We start from the raw sequence: 19,316 nt of genomic DNA, 5'->3' as shown, positions 1-19,316 counted from the left end.
AACAAGCCCAAACAAGGCGTTAACTGATTGCGCAACAAGACCTAATGAGATTGCGCCTGCTATTGTCTTTATTGTGTGTCACAAAACGTTCGTTGAATTTTAGCCATGGAGCTAAATATACAAACAACGGTCTCCTTGGCTGCCTTATTATTATTTCCCTTCATTATTTCATAATTTCTAGCTTATATTCTTTCTGTGTTGCTAAATCGTGAGCAAAAGCCGATAAAATTATATACCTCATATGTTCAGGATATAAGCACCTATTTCAAATAAGGTATGCACACGATAATCAATGTAGTGGTTCATGGGTAATGTATAATTGATTGACTCATCGAAAAGGGGGACTCTCCATAAAAGTAAGTAGACGGGGTGATCGTCCTATCTTCTATGATATAAAAAAAATCTACCAACTGCTATCCCTTATAGGGTTAAAAATTGCTTAGACCACACTCAATGTGCCATCTTTTAGGAGTATAAGGATTGCTGTTGACCACATCCAAAGTGCTATCGGTTAGGGTTAAAACTGATTTTGCTGACGATCACCCCCGTGTTTATATGCCCCCAGAACGAGTGCTAACGCTCTCTAAACCTGGATTTTGTTTCTATTTTCACTTATTTTTTGATACCCATGAAGCACTCCGGGCTACGACACATTTGAAATAGGCCATGTATGCATATGATTTGCAGTCAATTGAATGTGTTCAGTGTAGACAGAGTTTGTCGTGTGTTCTAGGACGTCTTGAGTTGAGGCAAGTCTTGGTATAGGTCTAGTGAGTCAGGGTTAGCAAGGGCTCCTCGGTTGGTGATAATTTCTCCCGCCAGAATACGTTTCACGGCCACCTCCACCTTTTTACCGCTCGCAGTATACGGGATCTCTCGCGTTTCCAGTATCACCGCTGGTATATGTCGGGCAGATAGTTTGATTCGTATCTGTTTTCGCGCTCTTTCGACAATTTCTTCATTAAACCTAAAGACACAAACAAATAATTAGCGCTCTAATAATAAACACATACAACTCATTTGGGTTATCTGTCTGTATCTCTGTGTCTGTCCGTCCGTCTGTCTTTCCGTCTGTCCAGCTTCCTGTCTGTCTGTCTGTCTGTCTGTCTGTCTGTCTGTCTGTGTCATATCTTACTTGCATCCATTGGCCATCTTGATAAACAGTACCACTCTCTCGCCATCGTCCGTTTGCTGACCGACACATAAGCTGTCTTCAACCTCAGGGAACTTTTCAACTAAAAACAAAAGACAAACTAAGAAGTTCTCCCGAAGTTTACAAACGATAGGCAGCTGATGCATGCGCTCAGCGCCATCCGTCTGAATAAATTCCAATTCTGCAAATTCTAATTCCCCACCCCCCCCTACATAGACTTCTTTGAAGCCCCAGCGGTCGGTGTCATGCAACGCTCCCCGCCAGGAGCCAAATTAGCCTGGTAGTGGGACCATACATTTTTTTTCTATAATTAATCCTCAACCTTATCATTCAAATCCACTTATCCCTTCTCGCTCGCTGAACATTCTTTCCTAAAGAATTACAGGAAAAACTCGCATAAATGAGACAATGAGAGCTGTTACTATTGTCCATTATAGAAAAAATCTGCGAGGTAATTTTATATGAATCATAAGAACGGACTAGGAAATCAGTCCCGTATGCGAGTATCCCTTAAATGTGATTCCTGTGTAGGCAAGTTTATGTGCAAATATTTACAGCATTTAGAAATGTGTGCTTGACCTACCTATGTTGTAGATTTCCGCACTACCAAAACGAACTCCGTTTGGATTCAGAGTTCCATCACTGAAAATTAAAAGGAGCTTTGTATAAACTGAGAGATGCAAGAGATCTATTCCTCCCCCTGTGGGGTAATTCCCTGGCCCCCATGGGGCCTCCCTTGCTCTCTGGAGTACTCCCCATGCTAGAAGGGGTACTCCCAGTGCCCCATGGGGTAACGCCCTGCCCTGTGGGGTAATCCTGTTGTCCAGTAAGGTACTCCCCATACCCTGCGGCTTCAACTGGGGGGAACTTCCCTCGCCCCATGGGGTACTTCCAAGGTTTGTTTAGTGTCTTTCGCTATATATTCATTAAAGTCAGTTAACACAACCGCACGCTTTGGTTTGCGAATATAGACTGATCTTTAATCACAGTATTTACAACTTATGGCAACGGCATGACCTTATATAGTATTACAAATAATCATTATCAATAAATAACGTCATCTCTGTTATATGATACTTAAGTAAAGTGTGCTAATACACTACAGTTTGGGTAAATCGGGATGCTTGTCTTATCTTTAAGGGTCTAAATTCAAGGAGATGGTATCTTCTGAGGTTAAAAAAAAATGTTTCTCCAAGGAGTGTCCTATGATAAAATCATGAGAGGGAATGCAATCCTTCTGGAGACAGAGGTAATTGTTCCATTCGTTTCTTTTTTGCCGATTTCAGAAAGGGCTTCGACTTAATCGATCATAAGATATTACTATCTAAGTTATCCTGTTCTGACATGCACCCTAGCTTAGTAAGGTGGGTTGCTGCTTTCCTATTAGAAAGGTCGCAGTCTGTCCAAATAGGCACGTTTAAATCTCAACCTAGAAAGCTTAATGGGGGCATCCCACAAGGCACAAAATTAGCGCCTATATTATTTGCTGTAATGGTGAACGAGCTTGTCGACAAATGGAGCTTGAGGGCAAAGTTTGTCGACGACCTTACAGTAATGGAAGTTATTCCCAGGAATTCACCATCAATAATGAGGTATATTGTGTCGGATATTCAAGAATTTGCCAGTAATAACAACATGCAACTTAATCCAACGAAATGCAAGGAGATGCGTGTAAGCTTTCTTCACTACAATAGCTGTGAGCTTCAACCCATTGCCACCGGTGGCACCTATATTGAGGAAGTGACATCATTTAAGCTACTCGGCGTGTACATTTCCAACGATCTGACATGGGCTGCTCACTGCGAGTATGTAGTGAAGAAAGCTAACAGGCGCCTTTACGCAATAAGGCAACTCAAGAAGAGTCGTGTCCCACAAGGGGACCTTGTTAGCATTTACTGCTGTCTCGTGCGCTCTATCCTGGAGTACGCATGCGTAGTCTTTGCCAACCTTCCAAAATATTTATCGCAAGATCTGGAGCGGATCCAGAGGCGCGCTTTGGCTATCATATTCCCATTTATCCCCTATGCGGACGCGCTGGCCAAGGCTGGTATTCCCACCCTTGAGGAGCGCAGGAAAATAGCATGCAGTAAGTTTATCCGTAAGGTCACTCCTGACAATCCACTCCATCTCCTAATACACAAACGCATAATTAACCAGTCCTCGCACTACAACTTAAGACCTAAAGACCATGTCACTCTAGCAACCAAAACCGACAGGTTCGGAAATTTTGTTAGCGTAAAGTTTGCAACCTCAGGCTTGGAGTGAATTATCAATATATCATGTGTAAATTATAAGTTAATTATATATTTATATGTATGCGTAATTGACCGTCACTGTAATTCAGTCCATGGACTGCGAAAGTGAAAAATAAACTAATTATTATTATTATTATTATGAGAAGTCAAACTAAAAGCAAGATCAGGGCCGTAGCAAGGGGTGGGGCACTGGGGGCACGTGCCCCTCAATATTTTAAAAAATTATAAGGAAAGGACCAGTAGGGGCTGCGCCCCCCATTGTTTTCTTTATGTTAATGTATCCTAGAGTGTAAGACTGAGAACAGTCAAAAGAATTTGTAGGTATGGAAAAGGGAGCTAAAGCAAACTAACCTTCGACCAAGCATAACTATTCCCCCTGTTCTAGAGGTGATTTTGCAGAAGTCTCCATGTGCCCATACTCCTGCAAGAGATACAAACCCATTGTGGGTATTGTATTGTTTCAACATTTCACCCCAGGTGCATTTCTCTATTTTCCTTCAAGCAACTTCTTTACATAAATGGTGAAATGTCACTGCTCTCCGCCCTCTTATGAATTCATAAGAAGCTGCATGTCCAAGTTGAGCTCGTCAAGAACATTTTCAGAGATTTTAAAAATAATACTCATCTAAAAACAAAATGAGCAGTGCTGGAGGGCATATCTGAACCCCTCCTCTCAAGCCTACTGGCCTGTGGCAGACAGATAAATTTTCTGCTTTTATGTGAAGTAGAAGGATGGATGGTTTATCAAATGCACATTTCTAATCAGCTCACAGTGTGCATGCTGTGTCCTTGTGAAAAGGTACTTCAGTAAAAAAGGTATTTTGAGGTATAAAATTCATGGTTATGTTGGATTTGTTTTAGTTCTGGGTACCGCCCTTCTCTGGTCATTATTTACAGTGAGAGTTGACCATACTACCTTTGAATTTTGTAAAATAAGCCTTCCTGTACTTGCTCCCATTGGGGTCATTCCAGAAATGTGTTGGCATACAAGGGAAGGGCTTGGTACAGATGAGCTCCCCACTACTATCGTACACAGACACACCTGAAGCAAGAAGAAAAGAATGGAGTTGGGGATCTATGAATATATATATATATATATATAAAGGACGGCTCTTCTACTAAAGGGGAGGAGGTCTTAAGCTCTCAGCAATAGTGCTTACATACAACATGTTTTCCACTTGATAACACTTAGTCCCTGTTTCTAAGCTGACAGGTAGTCAAACTATAAATAACATAAAATTATACTATAAAACAAACAATAAATAATTTCAAATTATGCTATGCTGTCCTTATACCTTCCTCGTTCCAGCTCTCTACGGCCATACCCAAGCTCCTTGCCTGGATCTCTCCACGGTACACAGGAAGTCCAGTATTGTGTCCGGCAAACAAAGAAATGATGTCTGTACCACCTTTAAGACAACAGCAGCGATGAGTTACTCATTGTTCAACATTAAGTCCCAGTATTTTGAAGGGACAGAGTCAGGAATTGATTATGACCAAGGCCAAGGCCCTTGTTTGCCCCATACTGGCTATGGTCCTTCTTTTTCTTTTGCTTAATGTTTTAGGGAGGCTAGTACAAACTTACCAGTGATTGAGCCAAGAAGAAGGTCACTCTTGATGTGCTTGTAAACATAATCAAAGCTTGCAGGCTTGAGTGGGGAGCCAGTCGACAAAATAGTATGTAAACTTGTCAGCCGATTGCTATCCTCTAAATTTAACCAGAATAAACAAACAAAGAATGAATTCTAGATTTGGCTGAATAAATGAACGAATGACAAAACTATCTGTGAATAGGTTACGAATAATTAAAATGCTCACTTGGGTAGATATGCTTGTCTTCTAGTGCTTGAAGCCATCTAGCTCCTGTCCCAAGAATTGTGATCCTACAGCAGGTAATTTATTCGAATGAATGTATTAATAAACCAGCTATTCAGCTGAAATGACATGTTTGGAGTTGTATGATAGTGATGAGGCTGGTGATGACAAGGATGATGATTATGGTGATGACAAGATTGATGCCTTTTATTATGCTGTTGATGATAATGATTGTAAAAATAGTTTTGTGGTTAGGTTGTTCTTGTTGATGGTGAAAAAGATAATGACAAAAAACTTGAAGAATGTTGTAGATGGTGACGATGATTGTGATGATGTTGATGGTGATTATGTTGCTGAAATATAAAGATTATGATGATGGTTAGAGAAAACATTTAAACACCATTATTATAATCACAAATCAGTCTGGATGATTCAGTAGCGGCAGGAAAATTATGATTATCATTATTATGAGGGATAATTTTTTTAGATAAATAGTGATGATTAGTGATAGTTATAAGTGCTAATAACTAATTGCAAAAGACACCTATGAGCCCATGGCCACACCCCACTTACCCTATTTCATCAACAAGGTCCCAAATCACATAGGGGGAGGGAATGAATGGGGAGCCGTCATAAAGTACTAATGCTGCACCAACCGCAAGCGCACTGACCAACCAGTTCCACATCATCCAACCTGTCTGTATAGGAAAACTATGTAAACAAAACATCTACCCTTTTGTATTTAGTGTACAGCTTCACCCTTAATAGCACAAGGAAATATCTTTTTGTGCGTTTACTGCTTATTTACCGTAGTGTAGTACATTATAATGTCTGTTTTTCCCATGTTGCCATGGAGCTTGTGTTCTTTCAGGTGCTGAAGCAGAGTACCCTACAATAGGATATAAGTTATATTCACCATCGGATATTTTGCCTGGTTTATATAGAATGGTGTGTAAAATCAGACAACTCTATCATTGCATTATCTGAGACTTGAATCAATTCTACGGACCATTTCAACCCTGTATGAGATCGTGTTGGAAAAACTACATGTTCTGTGTATAATTTTTTAAGGCTTTAAAAGTTTCCTAACAAAAAGCTGCTCAGAAAAACTAGAAATTGTTCTAGAAATAGCAAATCAAAGGACAACATACCCCTGCAGAGTGAACCATGCATTTGGGTGGACCGGTAGTACCAGAGGAATACATAATAAACAATGGGTGGTTGAATGGAAGCTGCTTAAACTCAAGCTCTGGCCTATCATCTGCTAACTTGAGCAGGTCTGACAAAAAAATACTGAAAAATAAAGAAAGAGTCATCAAAAAGAGAAGGAATTGGAAAAACATTTTAGACAAACAAAAAGAAAGAGATGTAGAGTCTCAGGCTCTCTATTGTATGTTTTCATGGTATTCTCTAATTGTTTTATTCTCAGCAATTCTACCCTGTGAGCAGAGCTTCTTTCTTTATTGGGTGTAAGCCTGTGTGAAAACAAGCCTTGCAACCCAAAGTGATCGTAACTAAGAAGAAGAGGTTGTAACCAATACAAAGAACTACAAACAAAAGAAGGTGTGTACACAGGGGGGTGCACGCGCACCCCCCTTGGCAACCAAAAATTGGGTGATTTCATAAATCTTCAAATACTATGCTTTTTCCATATGATACCTATGACTGCGCCCCCCTCCTCTTGGCCAATCCTGGGACTGCACCTGAAAGGGCCTCTGCTAGCAGGGTACAGCAATTTTTGTGTATCAAGGACCACCAGGAAGAAGATGGAGAGGAATGGAAAATAAGAATTCGCTTTGATTCTTTTTTAGGTCAAGGTTACAGGGGTAGGTAATTTTTTTCAACTTTCGAAAAGACCCAGCAAGTGGAGGGTATCTATGCAAGACTTGTTGTCCTGAAGTGTACACCTATCATACAGGTCTACTTGTATCGCAGATATCTTTACCTATTCTTAATTTGGCTGATTTCTATTTTCTCTTCTGTGCCAACAAATGGGAGAATGACTACTTTTTCAAGCCCTGGAAGACCTGAAAAAACAATTAAGTTATAGTTTTCCTGTACAGTATTGTGACATATCACATATTCTTGAATGTGTGCTCAAGATATATTTAAAAACCACTCTACTTACCTTGAACAACACCATCCAGTTTTGCCATATGGTCATGAATCTTTCCATTATAACGGACAGCATTGACAGAAAACATGACTTTTGGCTGAATCTGTGAAAAACGATCCAGTACACCCTGCAAAAAAGGTTATGAAAGACAGCGTGTGTTATTTACAACAGCAGCCTGTTTTAGCTCTGAACAACATTTTTATACACAGTAATAACTGAATGTGTAAATACTCACAGAGACACCAAAATCAGGTGAGGTGGAACTCCATATTGCACCTATACTGCTTGCCGCAAGCATTGCCTCAACAGCAAGAGCACAGTTTGGAATGTAACCTGAAATACATGAAAGCCAATTTAGCAAATAAACTTTTCATCCTGGAAAAGCAACAAGTTTCAACCAGAAAGGAGAACTCAGTTAATATTAGTTTAATTTGTGTGTTCTTTGTATCTTACCAACAACTCTGTCTCCCATTTTGATGCCAAGTTTCCCTAGAGCTGATGCCAAAACTGCAACTTTCTCACGAAGCTGCTGAAATGTCACTGTTCTTACTTCTTGGTTTTCTCCTAAAATTATAGTTAAGTGGTTACCCACTGAATTATCCATCCAGAGTGCATCGGGATAGCCAGGTGTGCGTACCTATAGGGTGCGCCCATGAACACACCCACCAAAAAGTGAGTATTTTCTTATTTTAGGATTGTCAAATACTGACAAGATAACAGGACAAACAAACAAACAAACAAACAAACAAAAAGAGGGGTTGCTTTGACTCTTCATTTTTATAAGGGTAAGGGTTGGGGAGTCTTCCAAGGGAGTCGCAATTTCAAATGAATACAGGTTGGAAACTTGGACGCTTAGTAAAAATTGGATGCCTTAAAACCACCATACTGGGCACACGCTTGTAGGCCCACATACCTGCTGTGTATAAGGCTATGTCTTCATCTTTGCCTTGTAGCAAGTTTTCTGCATAGTTCATTCTTGCACCGTGGAACCATTCAGGAATTTCATCTATTCTTTTCGTTGTGTCTATTACCTGATATGATGAAGTTGTATTCAAAACAAAAGCGAAAACAGATGCATATAACCATTTTTTAAATGTGTTTATCAGGGAGTGGGCAAGACCAGGGATATGAATATCTAAGTGATATAAATAGGGAAAAATATTTTTAGTGTTTTAAAAAATTCAGAAATGTCTATCTTTCAACGGCAAAGCATGCCCTAGATTCCTTATAAATTGTTTCAAAATAAATATGATGATGTCGGTGAATAAGTGTTGAGCCTCCCAAGCCCAAACTGTAACAGCTTCAAAGCCCCTGCATTATTAAGGTTTGTAAACAATATTATATGTGACCGCTACATGCTACAGAAAAATAGCTAGACAAATAAGGAATAGGTTTGTAGAAGGCAAATGGATGCAAATATAAAACACTATAAAACATATGCACTATAAAACATATGACACAGCCGATTTTGTACACTCTATGACCGAATTTCAATCACTGAAAATTGCCAGGTCTGTCTGCTGCCTCAGCGGTTAATTCACTGATATCTTGATGTCTGGTCCGTCCAATACTAGCGATGAGATTTGCTGGCAATCTAATTCGCTCATATTCGTGTACAAAATCACCAAGTGCGTCATAGATTTAAGTTAAGAGCAGGAAGCCCCTTTTAACAAACTTACTTCATCATATGTCTGGGAGTGAATAATTCCAGAAAAGGTCCAGAACATTTCCCAAAACTCAGCATAGTGATCTACACTCCATAACCGCAGCTGCTCATAAGATTCTGGAATAGACAATTAGAAATAATGTTTATGGTACAGGCCTGTAGCCAGGATTTTGAAGGGGGGGGGGGGGGGGGGGGTCATTTACCCATTTTCTCCTAAGTAGCTCGTCCTAGCTTGCAGCGATACTCAATTAACCTTCACCAGGGCGGACCTTCGAGTCGTGTGGGGTGGTTCTTCAAAACCCCCCAGACCCCCCCTGGCTACGGGCCAGGGATAACTCCTATATTTCTATCAAAAGCCATTATATGACAATATAAGATCAACCACTCACTCAATTTGACATCTTTAAGAACAATTTAATGCTTAAACTGCTAAAAATGATGCATAAGGTGGTTGGATGTGAAGAAATCTCGAGCAAAATATGAACAGTAATTTATTACGCAAATTAGCAGGTGTTTATTGTTGGGGGTGTGTTGGGGGTGTGAGCATCTTATTTACATGAGGAAATCTACAAAATGTCCACGTTTTGCATATTTTAGCAAAAGTCAGTTCCGTTTTATGTTAAGTCAAGGTTTTGATCTAAAAATTAAAATAATCACAACTAACTTTTGAGTCCGAGAGGAGTCCAGACTCAACAAAATGACCTTGAATGAATGAATGATTGCATCATAATTTAACAACGCAAAGATACATGTAACTTATAACCAGAAGTCTTCAATCAATTTGAGTGCTACAGTCAAGTAGTCTTAATCGATGTTAACGATTAAAAATGACATTAAAGTTTTGTCAAACTTTCTTACCAAAGTTCTTGCTGAATTTCCGGTTGACAGCTTCACGAAACGCGTCCATATTTGAAGACATTTTACTTCCCCGCGGTTTCCACATCAAAAGTGGCAACATTTCACTTTGAACGGCAGCCATTTTTACGTAAAACACTACCGCTACCAATATGGAGCAGTAACCTTTTTTCCCGCTTGATATAATCTAGGATAGAGGCAGAATTCTCAGTGTTCTCTGGATAGGAAAACAACCCCTCGCTTGGCAACGCTCCGGCGGGTTCGTAGAATTCGCTTTTCCCGCCACGTCGACAGATTTAAGACTTCCATTAAAATTGCAAAAATAATGTATGTTTTCTTAAAGGATTTCCTATTAAATGCCCTTGTTATCTGTGGGAAAGAGTTATTTCAACTAAGTACATAAAAAGTGATAAGTTGAATGAGGTTTGAACTTCAGGCTTGCCCTTGAAGTGGCCATTGAAGTCAACATGGGGAAGGTGGGGAGGGGTTTTGTACCGTAGCATGTGAGGTAGGACAGATAAATTATTATACCAAAACCTTTCTCTAATCTTTCCAAAAGATTTTCGTTCTCAGCAATATAAATCATCTAAGTAAACACTTGTATTTTAGAAAGAAATAGCATGAAAGTCACACTTCCACTTTTCAATTCAATCCACCCCTCCCCCCTTCTGAAGAGATCGGCGGCTCCAGTCCCTCTCGGTTTTTGGTCAAGATGGCGGCTGAGTTTGAGAGTTTGAACAAAACTTTGGAGAAAAACCTTCCTGCAGAAGATCTAAAGGAAGTAAAGAGGATCCTATATGGAAATCCTGTCAGGTAAAATGCCCTTTAATTACCTGAATTGTGAGTTTTCGTTGATTTTGTATAAATTTTGCAAACTGATTTTGCAAAGTTCGAGTAAGACCTTGGTGATCCCGGTGACATGTACGAAAACATGATAAAGTAAATAATTTGTTTTTGAAGAAAAAAAACTTCCGCCACTCTTATTAGTTTAGTAAGGTTCACTTTTGTATTGATAGTGAGTGGAAAAGCGAGGATTAGTTGGAGCCCTACTTTTCCATAACAAGGAATTCATGCCTAAAAATAACAAAGGAAGAGATATTTGCTATTGGAATTATTATAGCTTGTAAATCTTAGGCGATATTAATAATGTGCAAATTGTATATTTTTCCCAGCTGATACATGGGCACCTCTATGGTTTAAGGCAATCCCCACTCACAAGTGCTGCATCCAGGATGGTCATGCCGAGAATCTTATGAAGCACTTCACAATACTAAAATGCTCAGGCTTTGGCCGCAAAATAACAACAACAAAAAGTGGAACTATTCAACTTTGTTGTAGACAATACACAAATTAGTTTCCATTAAATAAAAGTTCACAAAAAAGAATCTCATTCATTTTCCTTTTTATTTTCCAGTGACCTTTCTCTGCCTGCTGCAGCAGTTTCCATGGCAGCTGAGCTAGATTTTGAGCTTGCTGGGTACAAGATAGATGCGGCAGCTGAAGAGCTGAGGCAGCCACGTCTGGTACGAATTGGAGCTGTCCAAAACAAGATAGTGGAGCCAACAAATATGCCAATTGCCAAACAGGTGTGGATAATTATTATTGTCTTTATAGCCAGATTCAAGACCCTGTCTCATCTGAAAATATCAAATGAATATATAAACCATATTTTTTTTTGTTTTCACCTACACATCACAAACCATTTAACTACACACAGTAAGGCAATTGATTGGTCTAGGTAGTATGACTATGGGCTACTTCAAGATGAGTAATATATTTCAAATTCTTTACGGTCAAGAAACTGAATTCTGTTCTTAGATACCTCTGTTAAACTGCCAATCTCTTTAAACAGGTACTTGTCTCAGGTGCAAGGGTGACTGCTTAATGAAGATAGCACTGTAGTTTAATTTGCACTCCCCTTTCTTGTGCTACAGAAAGAAGGTCTACATAACAGAATGAAAGACATTGTCAAGGCAGCAGCTTTATCTAAAGTCAATGTTATCTGCTTCCAAGAGTGCTGGAGTAAGTCCTTTTTTTTCATAAATTTTATTTAGATATTCAACATGTAATTATTACATAGATATATGTTTTCATTTTTTCATCATTTTTTTTCTGGATTCCTTATTTGTATGTCTAAGTCCTTTCCTAACAAAGTAGAATTTTTACAAAGGGGATCTATTTTTAACGCTTGAGTGCAGCCTTTCCTGATTAGTTAGTTTATATATTTATAGGAAATTCATCCTCAACTCTTTTTATGAAAGGCTTCTCCCTTTAAAGCAGCTTGCTTGTTTACTGACGGCTGTGTAAATGGGTTTCTATTACCTTTTGTATAACCAATCAATATGGTGTAGTTAGTTAAATATGTAGTTAGGTGTAGCAGATATTTTGTGATTTCATGTAGAGAATTGTATTAGTAAGGTGAATTTTTTTTTATGTAGAGTGTATTTTCTTTTAGTAGCTTTAATCTGATGGACGATGTGGTGCTTGTGAAAAAGATGTAGACTAGTAGTTAGAATGTTCAATGTGTAAGCTATAACATTGTATAGTGTCTAGTGTTTGGAGTGTGGTGGGTGTGTATGCTACTATGTAGCTTTCAGGAACACTTGTTACTATTTATTTCTATTCTATAGCTAAAGTTTAAATCTTTATTCTTATGTGACTTAGTTTAGTTAGGATTCTAAAGGCAGAGGAAATCATAGGCAAAAGATGACACTAGTTGGTGAGTGGAAATACCTCTTTCACTTTTAAAATGAAAGACAAATTAACTTCATATCTGCAGTCAATGGCTGTAATAAATGCCGGTCTAAAAGAGCTGGGGCATTTATGTGGAAATTCCTGACATACACAGTTCTAGGATGATAAAAAAATAAAGAAATTGTTAAAGTCGACTCCTAAATTGGGTTATATAATTTCCTTTTAAGGAATTAAGCAAACAAGCTAGAAAAATGGCACTGTGCTATTTAGCACAGTGTACTAGTGTAAAATAGGGTACCTGACTTTTCTAAACACATTTTAATTTGCCCCATGTCAACACTGTTACCAATCAATTCTTAATATTTCAGCCATGCCTTTTGCCTTCTGTACACGCGAAAAACAACCCTGGACTGAGTTTGCGGAGTCAGCCGAGGACGGGCCAACTGTGAGGTTGTGTCAAGAGGTAGTATTGATGATAATGAATGATATTAGGATTTCCAAACACTGGTAGTTCACCCTGCCAAATTTTGGTCTTTGACAACTTCTTGTGCAAGACGTTAAAACCATTACATATGAAAATGTGTAAATTCTTTTTTGGTCTAGAGCTGGCACCTAGAAAGGTGTAATGAAGAAGTTTTATGAAAGACAAAAATTTAGTAGAGTCCACTACCAGTTTTTGGAGAACCTTATTTATATTATTTATGATTAGAAGAAGACTATTTGGGTATTTTGATTGAATAATATTGGGATGTATTAATTTTCCAATCTGTTAACCTGGTCTATGTACTTTACTCCTGACTCAGACTTGCTTAGTGCTTACCTCAGATTTAGGGACAGTTTTCCAAGTCTCTCAGTTTTCAGTTGAATCTTTGAGTCTCTCACCCTTGCCAAAAATTATGTGAAGTCTAAAGGTTGGCCCTAAAATTTTTGGGACATAACCCTGTATAATCCTGAGTCCCTTGACTCATAATCTCTGTAATTTGTGACTTATCTCCTTCTCCTGTAAAGTGCTGTGCTCATTTTAGTGAACACAATGCATTTAAGCATATTTTATGGTTTTGACATCAAAGTGTTGTGTTTTAGTGGGCAAAGCAATACAACATGGTGATAGTGAGTCCTATTCTTGAGCGTGATCACACTCACCAGGAAATTTTATGGAACACTGCCGGTAGGACATCAATGTTTAATTGCTTTTTGCTCTTAAAATTGCACACTAAATTGTACAACAAAATTCATCATTATTTATTTTCAGTCATTATTTCAAATACTGGAGAAGTTATTGGCAAAACAAGAAAGAACCACATCCCGAGAGTGGGAGATTTCAATGAGGTATGGAAATGATGCTATGTGACTATGTCTTGCTGATAAAAACTTTCCTTTAAATGCTCTCATGTTATTTTTTTTAGTCCACCTACTATATGGAAGGTGACATGGGCCATCAGGTATTCCAGACACAGTTTGGTGAGTTTTGAAGAAAGAAAACTGCAGAAACCTCATTGAGCTAGATGTGAAAATACACTCTGAAATGGGTTCTGTCAGACAATTTCAGCCATTTTCCTCCAAACCATGGTGTCAAACTCAAAGTTTTATGGTATAGCGAGGACAGGAATGTGTGTACTATAAAACAGACTTTTTATTGTTTACTATGTTAGGGAACGTTTTTTTCCTATCATTCTGGAATAGGAATTAGTGGTAGAGAATGTTCAGATTTGCATTCAAGTTGTAATGGTCGTGATCGGAAGTCTTTTTGCACGAACGTGTAAGCACGCATACGATTTTTAGTTTTTTTATTTTCACAATCTCGTGCGTATGGTCAAACTGAAATCAATGATAATAAAATAGGTACAGTTATTAAGCTATTGTTACAATGCGCTAAATTACGATAATCAAAGGCACTAAATTACACGTCTAAATTGAGTAGAGATCTGTTACTATTGAATATTAGTTATAACAAACAAAATGGTTTCATTCACCAACGTTGGCGGGTCTCTAGAAAGGCTTCTAGTCTTGATTTATTTGTCACAGTTATCTCACGTTTGTCCTATTAGGTAATCAGTTCTTACGGTAATTTGATATTTAAGGCCGATCAAATAGGTACAACACAGGCTACGTAAGTAATTATTAACCGTTGTAATCAATCGATAACATCTTATGAACGCATAACTGAATGCCGTTACACAAGTCATTCTGCTACAGGTAGCAGAATGGGTGGAATGGCCTTCATTCCATTCCGGAATGGGAAAGCGGGATAAACGAACGCACGCTTTTTCTATTCTAATCATTTTCATTCTGGAATCACGAGTAAAAAAACCCGCTCTTAGAAATAGGGTTCTAGACTTTTTTACTTTTTTTAAACCAGTTTTTTTAGCACTATGGATAAAAGCACTTTTTGGTCATGTTCTCCCTATGTACTATCGCCATTGTAGTTGTGTAAGGTTCATACTATCTAAGTTAGAAGTTCTGACACATGAGTTCTGATATATGATTTTATCCCATTCCGCAGCGACTGCAGTGTGGTAACGTTGATTGTTAACTTTATTTCTTAACCTTATAGGACGAATAGCTGTCAGCATCTGCTACTCCCGCCATCACCCCCTCAACTGGTTGATGTTCAGTATCAATGGAGCAGAGATTGTTTTCAATCCCTCTGCCACTGTTGGGGCTCTCAGGTATTTGATGAAATTCACCAAAACATAAAGCATGTGCAAAATGAGAAGCAACCACCCTCTCCTACTTCCTACCCTCTCCTCCCCCTCTCCCTCTCCCTCTCTCTCCTCCTTCCCCCCACCTTTTTTAATTGTGAGCCATTTTATTTGTTTCATTAATATCACCTCCAAGAGGTACAAAGTATGCCAAATTCATACCTGCCAAGACCCCAAATTCGAGAAAACTGAGAAGTTGTGATTCAAACGAATAACTCCTGTTGGAATATGATAAAAAATTTAGCAAAGAGATACACAGTAAATATATCGAATAATTCAATTTTTGCGATAAGAAACAAGACAAAGGAGGGGGGGTGCTGGAGAGAAGACTTTTATAGAACAGACTCCCAGGGCGTCTTTTCTTTCCTTTTTCTCCTACCACCCTCCCCCCCTTGCCCTCTGTCCTCTCCCCCTTGACCTCTGTCCTCCCCCCCTTGCCCTCTGTCCTCTGCACCTTGCCCTCTGTCCTCTCCCCCTTGCCCTCTGTCCTCTCCCCCTTGCATTCTGTCCTCTCCCCCTTGCCCCCTTGCCCTCTGTCCTCTCCCCCTTGCCCTTTGTCCTCTCCCCCTTGCCCTCTGTCCTCTCCTCCTTGCCCCCTTGCCCTCTGTCCTCTCCTCCTTGCCCCCTTGCCCTCTGTCCTCTACCCCTTGCCCTTTGTCCTCTCCCCCTTGCCCCCTTGCTCTCTGTCCTCTCCTCCTTGCCCCCTTGCCCTCTGTCCTCTACCCCTTGCCCTCTATCCTCTCCCCCTTGCCCTCTGTCCTTTCCCCCTTGCCCTCTGTCCTCTCCCCCTTGCCCTCTGTCCTCTGCCCCTTGCCCTCTGTCCTCTGCCCCTTGCCCTCTGTCCTCTCCCCCTTGCCCTCTGTCCTTTCCCCCTTGCCCTCAGTCCTCTGCCCCTTGCCCTCTGTCCTCTCCCCCTTGCCCTCTGTCCTCTCCCCCTTGCATTCTGTCCTCTCCCCCTTGCCCTCTGTCCTCTCCCCCTTGCCCTTTGTCCTCTCCCCCTTGACCTCTGTCCTCTCCCCCTTGCCCTCTGTCCTCTCCCCCTTGCCCTCTGTCCTCTCCCCCTTGCCCTCTGTCCTCTCCCCCTTGCCCTCTGTCCTCTCCCCCTTGCCCTCTGTCCTCTTCCCCTTGCCCTCTGTCCCCTTCCCCTTGCCCTCTGTCCTCTCCCCCTTGCCCTCTGTCCTCTCCCCCTTGCCCTCTGTCCTCTTGCCCTCTGTCCTCACCCCCTTGCCCTCTGTCCTCTCCCCCTTGCCCTCTGTCCTCTTCCCCTTGCCCTCTGTCCTCTCCCCCCTTGCCCTCTGTCCTCACCGCCCTGCCCTCTGTCCTCTCCCCCCTCGCCCTCTGTCCTCTCCCCCTTGCTCTCTGTCTCCTTGTTTCGCCTGTTTCTTGCACCTCGTTACGCTGACCCCGACGCTTGGGGTTCATGAGGATGGGAAGATTAACGCTGAAAACTTGGTATAATATCGTAGTTGTTTTAGTACTGCTTTAGTTATGTTTTAATTTATTGCCCTTTCCTTGAGATACAGTATTATATGATTGCCTGTCTTTCTTTTTCAGTGAACCTCTCTGGTCAATAGAAGCAAGAAATGCAGCGATAGCAAACTCTTACTTTACTGTCCCTATTAACAGAGTAGGAACGGTGAGCATACTAGAAGAAAATAATCCGAGTAACATCAATTTTTTGTTTGTAACTTCAATCCCTGTTTATAAGTATACCATTTTCACTAAGGCGCTACTGTTAAGCAAACCCGGGATTGAGGTAATTTTGGCTGGAAAAATCACCCTTTCTTTCTAATTGTTACTTCACACCAGTCCCTCTAATAATTTGGGTTTTTGGGGGAATTCCCAGATGCACGCATCTCAAAGTGTAATCTGATTTTCATGTGTCTTTGTTGTAGGAATCACATGTCCTCCCTTTCTTGGAAATATTTCTATACGCCACTCTTATACATCCGCTCATATTCTAAATCCTGCAAACGTCCTTGCAGCCATGTTCGAAGAGTGTTCTCATTATGCGTTTCTTTCCTGTAGGAGCACTTTGAGCATGAGTTCACTTCTGCTGATGGCAAGCCAGGTTAGATTCCGTAATTCAGACGTTTTACAGTACGTAGATGAATATTTATATAAACTAATTGAACATCCTAGCAAGGCAATAACTATGCTTTTATTTCTCTGAATTTAAAGTTAATTCTCAATCAAAATGCCTCTATTTTTTTTTTTGAAAAAGTGTCACAAGACCTTTTTTTCACATTTGACCCTTCAATATTTTTTTTTATTTCAGCTCATAAAGACTTTGGCCATTTTTACGGTAAGCAATAAGCTGACAAATAAAGAAAGAATGTGTCCCAGTGCTAAATTCTGGTTTCTGTTGTTTGCAGGGTCAAGCTACGTGGCGGCTCCTAATGGCAGTCGCACGCCGGTAAGTATGTCCCAGTTAGATGCCGTTCTTTTAATGTGCCGCCAAATGCTGGCATGTGTCCAGGGAGGGGGGGGGGGGGTTGAGGAGCCCCCCCCCCACCCTGCTCATGCGACGAGATGAGTTTGACCTCGGTTGAACCCTTCATTGGTAGTTAAGAAGAAGATTAATTATATGTGTGTTTTTTGATAGAATAATATTCTAGATGAATCTAGTGACCTTTAAATGCCGATTTGAGTTTGATCCGTAGTCAGTGTTTTACTTCTCTCGACCCCGTTCTACGTTTTTCCCTAGACTGAGTCTGAGTTCAGCCTCGCCCTCTAGCCTCCTCCTCAGGCGTTTTAATGCAGGTCGCGGTCCTCGATAGTAGTTTCATTTGAAACAATAATAACGAAGTTGCCTTTGATGGTAACAAATACCAAACATGAGCAAAGAAACCGCTCTTGGTAACTTTTTTTTCTTTTGCACTATGTAGAGACATCTTGGTGATGATATGGTTCTCTCCATTAGGGTATTCCGCTCGCACGTTAGATTGCTATGGAAAAAGAGTTTTTGTGCTTTACTTGAAAGAATTTTGTGCTTTACTTGTGTTTACTGGTCATACATGGTGGGCTCTTCCCCTCTCCACTGGGTCTTTCTTTGCCCTCAATACTATTCTGTCTACTGCAGGAGCAAATAGGAGAAATGGTCTTCTAAGTACACCCCTCTATGACACCACTCCCTTGCTCCGAATCTTGGCGAGGGGTATGAAAATTGCACGATATGATGCTTGAGTAGTGTATGTTGTGTTCTCTCTTTGCTAGGGTCTATCCCGTACGCGTGATGGGCTACTTGTAACTGAAGTTGATCTTAACCTTTGCCGACAAGTCAAAGACAAGTGGGGATTCCAGGTGTGTGGACGACGCATTTGATGCCGCCATGCTTTTTGTTGTTGCCGAGATTCCCTCAAACTGTGTGTGCATTAACATTTGATATGTCACAGCAAAACTACTAGAGCTGCATATTAAAGTTTTTTTTCTATGGATCATTTTAAACTCGACTTGGCCAACGCCTTTTTTCTTGTTTTTAGATGACATCCCGTTTGAAGATGTACGCAAAATCTTTGAGTGAGGCAGTCCAACGCAACTACAAGCCACCAATTGTCCATGAAGAAACAACAAAGTGAATACAAAAATGTTGCTAGACTTAACCTGATAATAGAACGATCAGATGCTACCGACTAACCTAACTTACTTTCGTTAGGTTGAAACTGGTCAACTGGTGTATACTTTGGAACCGACTCTAAAACTACTCGAATAAACATTTATACTATTTTTGTGTCCCGTTGCGTCGTATTCTTTTTCTAATTTTGCTAGTCGGATAAATCAAGTCAATAAATCAAATAAAAGCCCACTTAAACAAATAATTCGAATCCGACGTTTCGGTCCCTACCATATCGGTAGGGCTGTCACCACAGGCTTCCCAGCAGTGCTTGGCGCGTATCGGTAGCGCTAGCACCACAGACTTTATGGCAGAGCGGCCCGACAATTTCTCGTACCTTGGTATCGCTGGCACATTCTTGAACAGGAACAAAATATTTTTGACGGAATCCTCCAGTGCTTCCAACGCTGCTCTCTCACTGTTTCACAATTTAAAACTTGTTAATCT

General features: G+C 40.3%; 2 protein-coding genes across 3 annotated transcripts; one reads left to right on the top strand and one right to left on the bottom strand.

Annotated features, from left to right (window-relative positions):
• Nucleotides 1-50: 50 nt before the first annotated feature.
• LOC5508865 (acetoacetyl-CoA synthetase) lies at nucleotides 51-14,684 on the bottom strand. Of its 2 annotated transcripts, none has more exons than XM_032377668.2 (18): nucleotides 14,528-14,684; nucleotides 9,019-9,122; nucleotides 8,253-8,370; nucleotides 7,793-7,903; nucleotides 7,575-7,672; nucleotides 7,352-7,466; nucleotides 7,169-7,250; nucleotides 6,375-6,516; nucleotides 6,032-6,112; nucleotides 5,797-5,921; nucleotides 5,227-5,291; nucleotides 4,994-5,116; nucleotides 4,704-4,817; nucleotides 4,325-4,450; nucleotides 3,760-3,829; nucleotides 1,737-1,795; nucleotides 1,136-1,235; nucleotides 51-967 (listed from the first exon to the last, which is right to left on the bottom strand). In XM_032377668.2, exons 2-18 carry the CDS (start codon nucleotides 9,064-9,066, stop codon nucleotides 730-732), a joined length of 1,815 nt encoding a protein of 604 aa, XP_032233559.2. In that variant the 5' UTR covers nucleotides 9,067-9,122; nucleotides 14,528-14,684; the 3' UTR covers nucleotides 51-729. The 2 variants fall into 2 exon arrangements, with proteins under 2 accessions (XP_032233559.2, XP_001629437.3); XM_001629387.3 differs by lacking the exon at nucleotides 14,528-14,684 and adding an exon at nucleotides 9,864-10,173.
• On the top strand, nucleotides 10,520-18,982 carry LOC5508846 (beta-ureidopropionase). Its single transcript, XM_048727233.1, has 14 exons — nucleotides 10,520-10,673; nucleotides 11,275-11,446; nucleotides 11,795-11,882; nucleotides 12,923-13,017; nucleotides 13,638-13,722; nucleotides 13,807-13,883; nucleotides 13,961-14,015; nucleotides 15,109-15,223; nucleotides 16,811-16,892; nucleotides 17,285-17,327; nucleotides 17,535-17,561; nucleotides 17,632-17,672; nucleotides 18,473-18,559; nucleotides 18,739-18,982. Exons 1-14 carry the CDS (start codon nucleotides 10,573-10,575, stop codon nucleotides 18,832-18,834), a joined length of 1,164 nt encoding a protein of 387 aa, XP_048583190.1. The 5' UTR covers nucleotides 10,520-10,572; the 3' UTR covers nucleotides 18,835-18,982.
• Nucleotides 18,983-19,316: the final 334 nt, after the last annotated feature.

This window comes from Nematostella vectensis, chromosome 4 (genome assembly GCF_932526225.1).
Source record: "Nematostella vectensis chromosome 4, jaNemVect1.1, whole genome shotgun sequence".
NCBI classification, from domain to species: Eukaryota; Metazoa; Cnidaria; class Anthozoa; order Actiniaria; family Edwardsiidae; genus Nematostella; species Nematostella vectensis.
Note: the sequence above shows the minus strand (reverse complement) of the source record. Positions and strands in the feature narration are given on the sequence as shown.

Bases quoted from the DNA above. Each gene is read 5' to 3' on its own strand.
- LOC5508865 (XM_001629387.3), bottom strand. From the start codon at position 9,984: ATGGCTGCCGTTCAAAGTGAAATGTTGCCACTTTTGATGTGGAAACCG. The intron at 5,117-5,226 runs GTGAGCATTTTA...GGTTAAATTTAG, and splicing joins AGACAAGCATATCTACCCAA to AGGATAGCAATCGGCTGACA. The intron at 968-1,135 runs GTAAGATATGAC...TTGTGTCTTTAG, and splicing joins AAGATGGCCAATGGATGCAA to GTTTAATGAAGAAATTGTCG.
- LOC5508846 (XM_048727233.1), top strand. From the start codon at position 10,573: ATGGCGGCTGAGTTTGAGAGTTTGAACAAAACTTTGGAGAAAAACCTT. The intron at 11,447-11,794 runs GTGTGGATAATT...CTTGTGCTACAG, and splicing joins ATATGCCAATTGCCAAACAG to AAAGAAGGTCTACATAACAG. The intron at 15,224-16,810 runs GTATTTGATGAA...TTTCTTTTTCAG, and splicing joins GCCACTGTTGGGGCTCTCAG to TGAACCTCTCTGGTCAATAG.